Source organism: Phalangium opilio, unplaced genomic scaffold (genome assembly GCF_054372755.1).
Source record: "Phalangium opilio isolate 3A_F unplaced genomic scaffold, DU_Popi_V2 ptg000079l_1, whole genome shotgun sequence".
In the NCBI taxonomy this organism is placed as follows: Eukaryota; Metazoa; Arthropoda; class Arachnida; order Opiliones; family Phalangiidae; genus Phalangium; species Phalangium opilio.
The window spans coordinates 255959-270970 of NW_028324187.1; the positions used below are offsets into that span (position 1 = coordinate 255959).

At 34.1% G+C, this 15012-nt stretch overlaps 2 protein-coding genes across 6 annotated transcripts in view; one reads left to right on the forward strand and one right to left on the reverse strand.

Moving 5' to 3' along the window:
* The window catches only part of LOC149653996 (uncharacterized), a 52962-nt gene that overhangs the window by 16224 nt on the left and 21726 nt on the right, over window positions 1–15012 (reverse strand). For all 4 annotated transcript variants that reach the window (XM_089845355.1, XM_089845357.1, XM_089845356.1 and 1 more), the window contains 2 exons: window positions 3040–3167; window positions 1829–2187 (listed from right to left, as the gene is read on the reverse strand). In XM_089845355.1, coding sequence (XP_089701481.1) covers window positions 1829–2187; window positions 3040–3167 — 487 coding nt within the window. The remainder of the gene's footprint in view (window positions 1–1828; window positions 2188–3039; window positions 3168–15012) is intronic.
* The window catches only part of LOC149653997 (uncharacterized), a 113814-nt gene that overhangs the window by 12687 nt on the left and 86115 nt on the right, over window positions 1–15012 (forward strand). The gene's annotated exons all lie outside the window — the stretch shown is intronic.

Sequence of the window (15012 nt, forward strand, 5' to 3'; positions counted from 1 at the left end):
TTTTGGTTATATCAGAAGTAAGATGAGACTAGAAGTAAAGAGCTCTAGCATTGGTAGTAGATCCTGGCACTAGTGAACAAATTTGAGGATTTTATGCCACCGCTTCCATCGCGCCTACACTACTGAGAAAAAAATTGGTCGAGTTCCAAAAACATTTCCTACCCCCTTCCCCTCAACCTAAAGCCGCGGAACACGGACGCGGGTGCTTGAATTTAGTTCGGCCGTCTACCGCCGCGAGCGTCTCACGTTTTGGAGGGAAAATTCAGAAACCGCTACTAGAGGGCCAACTGTTGGTGTCTTATCAAGAATATTCACTTTCGCCAAGCGAAGAATTTGGTTAGCTCAATACTTCTAGTCTCATCTTACTTCTGGTTATATCTGTTCGCGTTGTTAAATTGAATTCAGCCAAAGGAAGGGATTTAGAAGTACATATCTACTAGTCTACCCGAGTCCTCTTTATTCACACTTAAAGTATGGACAAGGTAAAAAAAGAAAAAAAATGCTCATTTTCCAAAGCTACAAATTCCTTGCCGCGAATCGATTTTCTATTTTAAGGAATTTCAAAGAGGAACCCTTTTTAAAAATTCGCCTTACTCAAAAACTATCATTTTCGCAGAAGCACCAACTGCATGGGGATGGGGGAAAAAAGTATTCTTTCTGTGGGTGGCAAAGAATGTGAACAGGGTCACGTGGATTGCGTTTTGTTTTACAGGGTTAATAAGAACGTGGAACATAGGGAAGAACTGCATGGAAATATTTATCTGGAGTAAACGCAAAACTTAGTTCAATTAATTAAATTGGTTTTGGAAGTTTGGTAGGAACCCTGTTTTAACGTTTTTGTTGGCTTGAACGGGAGATGGGGGCGAAGGAGAAAAGAATTCAATTTATGAAATACAATAAAAGGAACGAAATCCATTTCCTGAATTGAAATTGGGTGATTTTTCGTTCTAACATATACTCAGGAAAGTCACCTGACGATGGGACCCCGTTCTCTTTCTCTTTTAGTTTGGGAAATACAGCTCTTACCGGTTGGGTTGACTAGCAACCTTTAATAAGTAACTTTACTGGTACCCCTTAAAGTAATAGCCACTTTAGAGCACGGTCAACATTTTACGGATGAGACCATTAGAGTTTATAAAATGACCGGTTTCACCAACTACACCCAGTACACCGTGACCTTCTCGCCTCCCCCTTGGTTTAAATTCGAAAGGTGATAAAATTGGTTTAGTTCGAATTGGGTGAAAATAATCGACTGGTGCTAATATATGATACAAATCTGTATTAACAGAAGGGGATAATAAAAGAAGAAGGATGACACTCTGTAACATGATTCTTCCCATTCTCACCCTCTTTGTTTGCTCTCCTGCTCATCAAACTTCAGATGGGCATCTCACCGTGTTAGGGTGAACTCTATAACTGTTTGGTATTAACTAAATCCGCAGCAATCAACCCACAAACCTTGATTGTCTCGACGTGGGACAAAAATCCACAAGTGCTTGCGCCTTGGCTAATAGTTAAGCACTAATAGAGTAATGATGGAATTATTTATCGCGTATGTGATTCGGTTTAGTAACCTTGCTCCAAATGTTAAGGGATGTTGTTTAGAATCGTGTTACAATTACCCCGCTTTGTGGTACACTTCTATCGAAGAGAAGTATTATATACTTCTGCTGTTACGTCGTCTGCTAGCACGTTGTTATCAGTGGGGTAAAAAGATAACAGTAACCCGATGGAGTAATTTTAAGTAAACCAAAACTGGTAACTTTTTAAGACTTTTATTATCGCTCCAATGGAAAACGGTCATAAATCGTAGGACTTCGGTACTTACATGTTGTTTTCAGAGTCCGTTGAGACGAGGGATTGGTAGGGTGAAACGGGTATCGCTCCGACGCTGCCCGTAGTTAAGGAACTCGTCAATAAGCTGCCCCCGTCTTCGACGTCCACTCCCATTGAGTTGATGTCCAGTTGAGCGTAGCTGCGACGCGTTTTACCCTTTCCCGGTGGAGCGCCGCAACCTCCTCCTACTAGACCCAAGCCATCCAAGCCCAGTCCTATCACTCCCCCAGGTGTCGTGTTAGAATGCGGGATGGCTCCGGACACTGGACGCCCGAAACGGCAAACTGCGTCCAGTTCCTCGTAAAGAGCTTGGTACGGGTCGTTTTCGCCAAGTCCTTCCTCGTCTATGTCCTGTTGAAAAATTAGGTCATACGCGAATGTTATATATATCTTAATTTTAACGAAACTATAGTGCAGGGACCCCAGCCAAGAATTTAAAAGCCTTATATGAAAAATATGAAATTTTTTCTGGAATTTTATAGGATTTTATAGGATTTTATTGGAGAAAAAATGATTTTTATAGGAAAATATAGGACTAAAAATGCTCTTATATGTATAATACAATTTTGGCTTAAACTATGTTGAAAAATAACAAATTGGATTTTACTTTGAAAAGAGGAACTTAATTAAAATAAAATATAATATCAAGAAATGATATCTAGTATTCTAGTTTATAAGGGAGAAGGTATAAATTCGCCACATTTCCAGCTTTATCTCCAGTCCAAAAGACGTAGGTCCGGAGTTAATCCCCGCGTCTAAATTACAACCAGCATCTCATTGGTTCTTGAAAACTCACGGCCTCTTTTTACGTCACCCCCCTTGTATTTTGAAAGGGGGACTGGGACTATGGCGCGCGAATACTTAGGCATCTTATACCTTCTCCCTAATAAACTAGATATCACTTCTTGATAATATATAAAATATTCTGAGCGAGCGAAGCCAGCTCAATTTTGGTGTCAAGTCAAATGTGTTCTCGATAAAAGAGCTAAATTTTGATAAATTTGATGTTAAACTATACGAAAACTTCTACTAAGTCAAAAATATAAGATACATAAGATATTATATAGGACCTTTCATGAAATTATGGGATAATGTAGGAGTGGAACAGGTTCAAAAATATAGGAATTATAGGTTCACTGTGCTACCTGCCGTTTCTATATCAATCGCTTTTAATAAATTTATTTAATTTTTTAAAGTACTTACCCTTCCTAGAAGTCTATCTTCTTCATCCTCTTCTTCGTCCTCGTCCGTATGGTCATTGCAATTCGCGGAATTAACATCGGGCGAGGCTAAATTATAATTCGGATTGGCGTAACTGAGAAGGCCGTGCTCTGTATCGGAAAAAATAAGAAATGATGGGGAAACTTTTAAAACTTCTTAATTAAATACTTACAAACTTTTAAAATAGTCCCCCCCCCCTATTAATTGTTTATAGTGCAGGCTATAAAACCGTTTTAGAAAATAAAGCGTTCGAAAGGCCTCGTTATCCTCGTATAAAGGAAAGCCCAATTTTAGTTCTAAAATAATGTCCTTTCATAAATTACCATTACAATCCCTTTCAGTTATAGACTAGCAGTTGTTTATGTAAGATTCGAGTGAAGGGTTATAGCTTTTAATTTTATCAGGATGCAGCATTAATTTATAAGATATGTTCCATAAGTATGACGACACTACCTATATAGCAGAGCCTATATACTTGATCTTAATGCTAGAGACTTACAGCTCGAGCTAGTTCAAGAACGACAAGCGAGAGAATTGACTATACACACGGTTTGGAGGACTTCCATCTTCCTATTTAGTCTGTACTAAGCCTTTGACAGCGCCAAGTCACCAGGCGTCGCTTTACCTCGAATCTATGACCTACGTCACTTCATGAAAAGCTCCAGTTTGTAACTAGGGACTAACTTTTGGAACATATCTTATGAACTTATGTTGTATGCCCTGCCAAAACGAGAAAGTGCCTACTAGTAGCAGACTATACTACTTCGTACAAACACCACATTTATCACCACGCGTACTGTACCTAGGTTCCAAGTACACAACAGTTAAGGGAACTATAGGTCATTGCGAATGGTCAAACGAGCGTTAAAAAAGTTTGTCGCAGCACCTGGTCTGATATTAGATAGGCAAGGCTTATTCCCGCCTCATAGGTTATCGGGATCAACAATATAATATGACTTGTAAAGCCAACACTGCCTTCCCCACCCGTGAATGGTTGCGGTATTTACGAGTTTCCCAGGGCTATGGGCGTGGTAAACCTTATATTGATCAAGGCTCAAATACCTCTGTTCATAAATATACCTTCCCAGACGACGTTACTATGTTCCAAAAGCGATTATTGGGGACACGAAATTCCTTCTCCACAAGTCCAGACTGTAATTTGGTAAATACTGGACCGGGGACTATAGCCTGACCTGGCCTGGCCTTTCTCCGATATTATCAGAAGTTGGTTATTTCGAAGTATTTCAATAACTTCCCCTTAAAATTCAACGAAACAATTTCAATATTGACTTCGGTTTGATCAGCTTCTTTAATATTATATTAGCTGATGTAACTCTTCGCCATATGACCATAGGGATTTTGTCCATATTTTTGACTAATGTCCTGTCTAAATGGGCCTTTGCGATAAGGTAGCTTGCTACTACTTGCTATATACGTTCAATCCCTGGGAGAATACTGTTTAGAACGCCTAACATGATTACCTTAAATGCGAGGCAGCTTATAAATTTGGCCAATTTTAGGTAATTTCGCTATTAATATTAAATTAGATTTTGATTGCAGCTATGGTTCATACGTATATACCCTGGAAAATACCAGAGAAATTAATTGTTGTTCACTAAAACCTTAAGGAAATTATGCGAGACTGCGTGGTTGGAGTTCGAGTGATTTAATGTTGGTGGTTTAACAAACATTTTATTTTAATTGAGTTTATGTCTTTAAAAACATTCTGTGCGCCCTGTTATTCTCAGGGTTCGTACACGACCTGGAAAACCTGGAAAAGTCAGGGAAATTGAAAATGGGCCTAAAAGGTCAGGGAAAAGTCAGGGAAATTGAAAATGGGCCTAAAAAGTCAGGGAAATGTCAGGGAAAAATATATTGGTGGGAAATTGATAGTCTGGATAACAGTATAAGGGTGACCAAAAAAGTGTTGTCTGAGACTTGAGCAGAACCCCAAATTGGCGGAGCTCGCTTCGCTCGCTCCGGTTATTTATGATTTGCTTATGGTTAAATTTAAACGAATTAATTGGCTTATCTTTGTAACAATGACAACTCGTGCAAAAATGATTCGAGTGAATTTAGATTGGTTTTCATATATTTAAGCCTTGTAAGTTATTGCATATGGTCAGGGAAATTTGTGGAATTTAGTCAGGGAAAACCTGGAAAAGTCAGGGAATTTCATTCCAAAAATTTTGTACGAACCCTGATTCTTTATTTACTACCTATATATTTGTATAATTCGTGTATATTTGTACTGGGATATTTTCGACAGTCTGGATTATATTGTATTGTGCAGCATTTGTTTAAATTACAATTTGAAAGACAGTACATTTATATCGAGGGGTCGGACGTTTAGGAAAAAGTGTACGGGATTTCGAAATCCAATTTGATTTCGTCGGATTTTGTCGGATTTCGTTTGATTTCGTCGGATTTCATAGGATTTTGTTTGATTTCATCGGATTTTGTTTGATTTCAGAGTTCGATAAAATCCAATGGATTTCATCGAATTTTGAGATTTTTCCCGTGATTCCGTCGGATTTTGCTATTTTTACCGCGATTTCGACTGATTTTGCGATATTTCCCTCGATTTCGTTGGATTTTGAGGTTTTTCGCATGATTTCCTCGGATTTTGAGATTTTTCCCCGTAATTTCGTCGGATTTTGTGATTTCTTTTGATTTTGGATTTCGTGAATTTTGTAATGGATTTCACGATTTCTTTACTGATTTTGCTTCTGATTTCGTGATTTCTTTCTTGATTTTGTGATTTTTTTTACTGATTTTGTGATTTTTTACTGATTTTGTGATTTCTTTACTGATTTCGTGATTTCTTTACTGATTTTATGATTTCGTTGCTGATTTCGGATTTTTTTATTTGATTTCGAAATCAGCGTTGATTTCGGATTTCTTAAATTGGATTTCACGGGTAGCGTACGGGATTTCATGAATGACCGACCCCTCGATTTATATAGATGCAAATAGGGTTTCATTTTCAATATTGATTTATTCGGATTATTTATTCAAACAAAGCGTATATTTCACTATCAATTAATATGAACCATTAATTTCGCGGTATGATTAAATAATAATTAAATAGGCTTAATATACAGGGTGTTTCTGATAAAGGGTATGTTCTTTTTTGTGATTTTGAGTCGAAAATGTAAATTCTATCTATCCATTTTTGCCGTCCGAGGCACTGTTTTCAAGTTAAGATTGTCCGGAGTATTTTACAGATGACTCCTTAAATTTAATTAAGAAACTGATTAAGACAATGATTATAATTCTAATTTAATTAAGGGGTCATCCCTAAAAGACTAAAAGCATAACACGAAAACAGTGAACCTTGGCACAAAATGGAGATAGAAGTTACATTTTCGACTCGAAATTGATTTCCCAAAGAACACGCCCTTTAATTTATGCCAGACTTATCAAAAACACCCTGTATATCTCTTTTACAATGAATAAATAACCGTTTCTAGTAAATATTACTTGGCTCGAGCCAATCGGGAAACCGCTGCTCATCAAACAATTACTCAAAAGATAATTATAGATTATCTACATAACATAACATAACGTAATGTCCCGTGGAAGTTTCAAATTATTTAAGACAAATTGGTTTCGTTTGATTAATTGAACCATTATGGTCTCGTAATTAATATAAAATTTATATTTAGGGATATTTAATAATTTAGCAAATAATTATTTAACCATTTTGATAAATTAAATTATTATTATTGAAGTTTAAAATGAATAGCAACGCACCTTTAAGACACAGAGCGCGTACCCAAAATACCATAGAAGATGCAGGCATTTTGAAACAGTATTTGTTTATATATTGAGCACTAAATTGAACGTATATCCATCCGTAAGCTTGCGAAACGAACACTTCGGTGTACACTTAAACACTTTCTTGAATCAAATGCTTAAAATCCTCTCTCTCTGAGCAATTACGCAACTACTAACCATAACACTCTATTGTACTATAATCCTCAATCGACAGCGTCACCTCGAGAACTGACTTTGAGTACTCCTTCTTGAGATATAACCCTAGAGTTTTAAACTTCGCGTCAAAGTATGAAGTTATCCATGCCAGACGGACGGATTTTTTTTTTTTTTTATTTTTTAAACATTTGGAATGAACCAGGATAAATTTTTGATTCTCCCTTTTTAACTGGAACTGGTTTTTAAATTGAGGGTATTCATCTATTCAATAGAGAGATTAAGAAATTGACTTTAAAACTTGTATCGAGCGATACAAGTCGTTTCGAATTCTCACGTGAACTTATAAGAGTTAAGTCTAATGTATAGTCAAGAAGTGATATCTAGTTTATTAGGGAGGCGGGAGCAGTTATAAGATGAATAAGTTTTCGAGCGCCATAGTCCCATTCCCCCTTTCAAAATACAAGGGGGGACGTAAAAGGAGTATAGGCTATTTCGCCTCTCAGTCGGAAAATACATTATTTTCGTCATTCGCGTCGTGCTAACGTGAGTTTTCAAGAACCAATGAGATGCTGGTTGTAATTAATTTAGAGGCGGGGATTAACTCCGGACCTATACGTTTGGACTGGAGATAAATCTGGAAATGTGGCGAATTTTTACCTTCTCCCTAATAAACTAGATATCACTTCTTGGTATAGTGAAAGTTCTAAAGTTTGTTTCGCACCAAAACTTGAAAGATCTAATGCGTATAGACTCTAGAGAGTTAGAAATATTTAAACATTTATCCCTAACTTCTTAAACTCTCTAAATACCTCTATTATCGCTCCTTACCCTCATAATTTGAACCCATCATTTGATTTTGATAAGAAACCTTTAAATGAGGACTTGTATTTATTTTTAATTGTGTCTAATACATAATAACAACAAGGAGCGCTGTAACGTTTGATTGTTAGTACGGTTTTTTTTTTAAATCTTATGTCCGTTATATATTTTATATAGTTTGATTTACAGGGGTTGAAAGTTCAGGATATCTTGACCTATATAGCCTAGTCTCTGACCTTTAATTAACATTTTCCGAAAAAAAAACCCAATTAGTTATTTAGTTATTTATTTGTTTATTTATTTGTTTGGGTAACGGTAATGTTATTCATAGTATCAATATTTTTAAATTAAGATCATTATGGAACTTCTTATTAAGTAAAGAGGTCATTTAATTAATGAAACAATTAGTGATGGTATATTTATGCAAATTTGATCGTAATAATAATCTCACGAGGAAATATATTTAGACATGGAAGATTTAGGTATAGTCTCGTGGAATAATTCTTGAATTAAATATATCAGGCATGTCTTAATTCCTTATTTTCCTTATGTATATATGTTTATATTCGTTACTATTGTGCGTCTATGCATAAATTATCATAATAATTTCTAGGGATAATATTATTAACTTTACTAGAAAGATGTACACATTTTAATACATTGCCGCTTAGGTACTCGAGTATAAAGCATTTTAACTCGAAAAAATTTGTCATTTTCCTGGATTGTTATTCCTAATTTCTACGAAGTACGAAATGCCCAGAACGTCTGAATGCATTTTTGATTAACTTTCTTCCGAGAAATAAATTCGAGAACTTAAATTAAATATATTATTTACTAGCTAGCTTGCCCGTTTATTTTAAGCATCTTTCTAAATGTATACAGGGTGTTTCTGATAGGTCTGTCATCCATAAATTAAGGGGGATGTTCTTTGGGTGCACGATTTTGAGTCGAAAATGTAACTTCTATCTCCATTTTGCCCTAAGGGACACAGTTTTCCAGTTATGATTTGAGTGTTTTAGGGATCACCCCTTAATTAAATTAGCAATCAAATCATTGTCTTTCAGTTTATTGATTAAATTTAAGGGGGTCATCCATAAAATACTCTGGACAATCTTAACTCGAAAACAATGGCTCATAGAAGCTATATTTTCGACTAAAAATCGTGCACCCAAAGAACATCCCCCTTAATTTATACCAAACTTATCAGAAACACCCTGTATAATTTCATACGCCTAATAAAAACACCTTGATTATTTCCCTTATAAAAACTATTAACCTGAAAATTTATAATTACAAATTATTTTTAAAATTTGTATATAGTTAATCGAGTTTTTTTTTTTAATTATTTAAATCTTTGTATAAATTAGTCATTACCAAAATCTAGAAGCGCCATAAATCCGGTATATTGTAGTTTTCGTAAAACTCTAACCATTCATAATATTTTGGCCCCGTTTATCAAAAAGAGAACATTTTTTAGGCAGTATACCTCCCTCGAAATTTTATGCAAAATAACTAAAATTTACGGTTGTAAAAAATTACTTTAGCTGAAAGTTTGTGGTAGGTTTTTTTTTAAGGTTTAATTTTTTCGCTTAATTAAACACCCGCGGAATTTTGTGACAGTTATTAATTTTACAACCAAAATATAATAATTTACAAAGTTAGTTAGGCCTATAGTATAATTATCTATGTAGGAATGCTAGCATTAATTAAACTTGCTGTATCCGCCCTAACTAGGAAATTTAAATTATTTAAACTATTTAATATTATAATTTCCATCAATGTACAATATATAATTTTGATTTCATTAAATTATAGAAAAGGTTTATTTCAAATTGGGTTTTTTTTTCTATAAATTTGTTAAGGAACTCTTTTACCTAATAAGGTGCTAAGGAACTATATAAATATTTTTTATCTAATATGGTGTTAAGGAACTATATATAAATCTTTGTTTTCTAATAAGGTACTAAGGAACTATATTAATCTTTTTTATCTAATAAATTTTAAGGAATTATATAATTTTTTTTCTAATATGGTGCTAAGGAACTATGTAAATCTTTTTTTATCTAATAAGGTTCTAAGAAACTATATAAATATTTTTTATTTAATAAGATGCTAAGGAACTGTATAAATATTTTATTATTTAACAAGGTGCTAAGGAACTATATAAATCTTTTTTATCTAATAAGGTGTTAAGGAACTGTATAAATATTTTATTATCTAATAAGGTACTAAGAAACTATAAAATTCCTTTTTATCTAATAAGGTGCTAAGGAACTATGCAGTATAAATTAATCTTAGCAGACTACCCTTAAATCTTTTATCTGTCATTCAATATTTTTAACCCCAAAAATATAACCGATAAAAATTATAAAATTAAAAAATGATACACATAATATTTTTTGTTAATTTTTTCCCATTAGGGGGAAAAAGTTGTTATAAATATTAAAAGTAAGAAAAAAATTGTATTTTCAGCTGCTAATAAGATCGACAACTCGTTTGGTTAACCGCGTTTTTAAGGTCGTATTAAAATCCGTGACGTTACACGGCCCACTGGTCAAGGATAATAAAAACTTAAATCGCCGTAATGTTTTAAGAAGGTACGTGTTTTAAAAATAACAACGTTTCCTAATTGATTGAATACGACGAAAGGATAAATGTTTGTAATTGTTTGTAATACATTGCCCTTGAATTAAGGATAAAATTAATCGTTTGGCATTGTCAATCCAGAACAAAATAACAATGGGATTTCGCATTTCGGCTTATAGGAAGCGTTTGAATTAACAATGTCGTGCTGCTTTTTTGGGGTCTCTCTAATTTAATTTAGTTTAGAGCTTTTGTTGTTCTGTTTCTTTCATTTATTTTTAACTTAGTAGTTCCTGTACAGGGTGTTTTTTCTTTAATGTAGAGGTCAAACAGGTTGGACACTTTTCTTGAATTTCCTAGTTTCTTCTATATTTTTTGTACGAATATCTCGCAATTTTAGTTTTACTCTATATTTTTGCATAAATGTCACAATTATCTTCAATATTTTTGCATTAATCTCTAGCAATTTTCTTCTATGTTTTTGCATTAATCTCTAGCAATTTTCTTCTATGTTTTTGCATTAATCTCTAGCAATTTTCTTCTATGTTTTTGCATTAATCTCTAGCAATTTTCTTCTATGTTTTTGCATTAATCTCTAGCAATTTTCTTCTATGTTTTTGCATTAATCTCTAGCAATTTTCTTCTATGTTTTTGCATTAATCTCTAGCAATTTTCTTCTATGTTTTTGCATAAATCTCTAGCAATTTTCTTCTATGTTTTTGCATAAATCTCTAGCAATTTTCTTCTATGTTTTTGCACATAAACCTCTAGCAATTTTCATCAATATTTTTGCATAAATCTCTAGCAATTTTCATCAATATTTTTGCATAAATCTCTAGCAATTTTCATCAATATTTTTGCATAAATCTCTAGCAATTTTCATCAATATTTTTGCATAAATCTCTAGCAATTTTCATCAATATTTTTGCATAAATCTCTAGCAATTTTCATCAATATTTTTGCATAAATCTCTAGCAATCTTCTTCTATATTTTTGCATAAATCTCTCACAATTTTCCTCTATATTTTTGCAAAATTTCTCGCAATTTTCTTCTATATTTTACCATAATGTTTTGCATCGTTATTATGTAACAAATTTACAATAATTAGAAACACCCTGTATACAACTCTGAACTCTGAATTTCCGTATTTATTTATTTATTTATTTGTTTATTTATATTATAATTAATTTATTTACGAACTGATTTTTAAAATATATTATTATATACAACACTTATCCCTTTAATTATAAATTTTATTAGCGCTTGTCTTAATGTTGGTAAACGTTAACCGTAACCGTAAGCGGAAATGAAAGAAACATTCCTTTATCTTTTAAAAAATCTTTTAATTCGAGTCGTTGAAACGAATTTTGCTTTTCCTCATTAGTGAGCTAAAATAACGACGACGGTTTTGTTTTTTCATTAAAATCGATAAAAATCGCTAAAATAAATTTCTACGGGTGTAGGCCTATATAAAAAATTTAAAAATAATCTACTTGGAATTTAGCCCCGGGATTACAGGGAGGTCTTATGAAAAGAAAGATGAGGGACAAAGTTAAAACGAATTATTTGGAACGATTTTATTTCTTTTCTTTTTTTATCCCCTTAAATACATTTCCTCTTAAAAGTTATCCGTTAAGTCTTTTTAATGATGAATTAAACGTTCTTCAACTTTGGCATTCGCTCTAGTTTTTAATTTTACACGTAATTTTAATTACGGTAAAATTTAAGAAACGGCACCAAAACCCCTGTCCCTGTCCCTGTCCCTGTCCCTGTCCCTGTCCCGGACGCGTCCGCGAAACGAACGCTTACGATGAGAGAGAGAGGGAAACCGGTCGCGTCCGCGAAACGTACGCTTACGATGAGAGAGAGAGATCGCTAGCGTACGCGGTGGCGATACGAAGCTCCGCGTAGAGAGAGAACTGCCTGCCTGGTATATTAGTGAGAGGGGGAAGAGGGAGAGGGGGCATCCCGCTCGGAGAGAGAGGAAAGAAAGGTAGTTTAAATCTCGCGGGAAACAAGATGATAATTTTCGTGCACTACTGCACTTTGTGCGCGTGATACATCAGAGATTATGCTGGATGGTTAGGTTAGGTTTCGTAAAATAGAGGGGACGCTTTACGGTCATAGTGATTTCTGGTTTAGGGGATGCAGGATTTTGTTTAAATACATTATTTGATTCGTATGGTTTTTAAAAATTATACTTTAGTGGGGTGCACAATTTAGTTTCATTAATATTATTTGAAATGTGACGTTATTAGAAATTAAAGGGATACACGATTGTGTTTCAGAAATGTTTTTAGTTGTACGATTTATTGGAAATCAACTATACGGGGGGTCACGTGAGCCGTGTATTAGTGAGAGGGGGAAGAGGGAGAGGGGGCATCCCGCTCGGAGAGAGAGGAAAGAAAGGTAGTTTAAATCTCGCGGGCTTTTTTGAGTGAAGGGAAACAAGATGATAATTTTCGTGCACTACTGCACTTTGTGCGCGTGATACATCAGAGATTATGCTGGATGGTTAGGTTAGGTTTCGTAAAATAGAGGGGACGCCTTACGGTCATAGTGATTTCTGGTTTAGGGGATCCAGGATTTTGTTTAAATACATTATTTGATTCGTATGGTTTTTAAAAATTATACTTTAGTGGGGTGCACAATTTAGTTTCATTAATATTATTTGAAATGTGACGTTATTAGAAATTAAAGGGATACACGATTGTGTTTCAGAAATGTTTTTAGTTGTCAACTATACGGGGGGTCACGTGAGCCGTGTAAAATTACTATTAAGGCCCAGCCCTTGGGCCATCTTGTTTTGAGAAAGTAAACGTCGCGTTGAAATAAATTGGATAATTTTGTAAAAAGTGTTGTTAATTTTAAATTTATATTTTAATACGTTTTTACGACTGAGTAATTTCAAGTTTTTAATATTTTAAAATTGTCACAAAAGGCAATGAATTTCTTATTGGTTGTTAACATTAGGGGCCAATCAATGTTTGTGAGCAGTCTGGGAAATAAGGATATTTTTTAAACTAGTCCTTGGGACCAGTGACCCCCTAGTGTCCTAAGTAATAAACTGGTCTCAGGACTGGTCCCCACCTTTATTCTCCTATAGATTGCAATTAATAAACTGGTCCTGAGGACCAGTAACCCCCAGTTTTTGAATTAAAAAACTAGTCTAAGCAATTAATAAACTGGTTTTGGACCAGAGGAAGTGTGCTATTTCCCAGACTGTTTGTGAGCACGTATCCCCGTAACTAAACTTTGCAGACCAAGTGTCCTTTGACTCTTTGCATTCAGTTTGACCATAAGTTCATAAGATATTATATAAAAACGTCTTGGTTTGGACCAAGGCCGAAAAACAAACGATATGTGTGAGGTTTATCAATTGACTGAAGTTTCAGATATTGAAATTTTTTCTAGTTATTTTTATACACTCAATCCTTAATCAATATTTAATTCAATCAACTGATTTTACTGTTAATCGACCTAGTCCCTCTAAATTAATTGAAAAAATTACATATCAACGCTTTTTCAAGAACAATTACATTTTCCGAAAACATTTTATCGAGAAATTAATTTATCATGTTGAGGATACAGTATTGAATATTTGATGTCTACTGGATGTCTAAAACAAGCAAGCGAACTTTGGCATAACTCGAATGGAAAATGTAAATATTTGATCGTGGATGCCAAACAAGGGTGTTGCGCGAATTTATACATTTAATTTCGTATATCGAAATGCTACATTTCTTTTGTCGCCTCTTTGATGGTAAAGTTGCACTGGAACTTCCTTTTCCGTACTTAAGAATTCTTGGTCATAACTCAGTCTATGGTAATATTGGCTGAGTGTGTTGCGACGGCTCAGATGACCCATACACTGAAACCACTGGTGATTATAAAATGCCATATATTGGGAAAATAGAGGGAGGGAGGGGGTGTCGGAGTTAAATGTGACCTTCTTGGCATAACTAGTAATGAATGATGTGTTTAACCATATTATTTCCGCGGGAAATGAATATAACAAGTCTGAGAAGTATTTCTGTTTATGTGATCTTTACCCTTTACCACACAGGATAAACTTTGTTGCTTTGTCTTAAGTAGACGACATTCACTCTAAACGACAGTCTTATCAACAACTTAAAACAGATTTAAACTTCTTTTGGTGCAAACCTGAAAATTTGTCAAGCCAGCAACAATTAAAACTATGTCGGTCAAGATGCTCACAAGTTAGTGAGCATCGACACGAAATCCCTTCAAAATAATTAATTTCATGATAAAATGTTTTCGGAAAATGTAATTGTTCTTGAAAAAGCGTTGATATGTAATTTTTTCAATTAATTTAGAGGGACTAGGTCGATTAACAGTAAAATCAGTTGATTGAATTAAATATTGATTAAGGATTGAGTGTATAAAAATAACTAGAAAAAATTTCAATATCTGAAACTTCAGTCAATTGATAAACCTCACACATATCGTTTGTTTTTCGGCCTTGGTCCAAACCAAGACGTTTTTATATAATATCTGTCGCTTCAGTCTTAATGTAATTAAATTTTGAGTAATTATGTTTTCTTTACCGATTATTATTATGTCCAATTGCGATGGTCAAAACATGTATCTAGCAG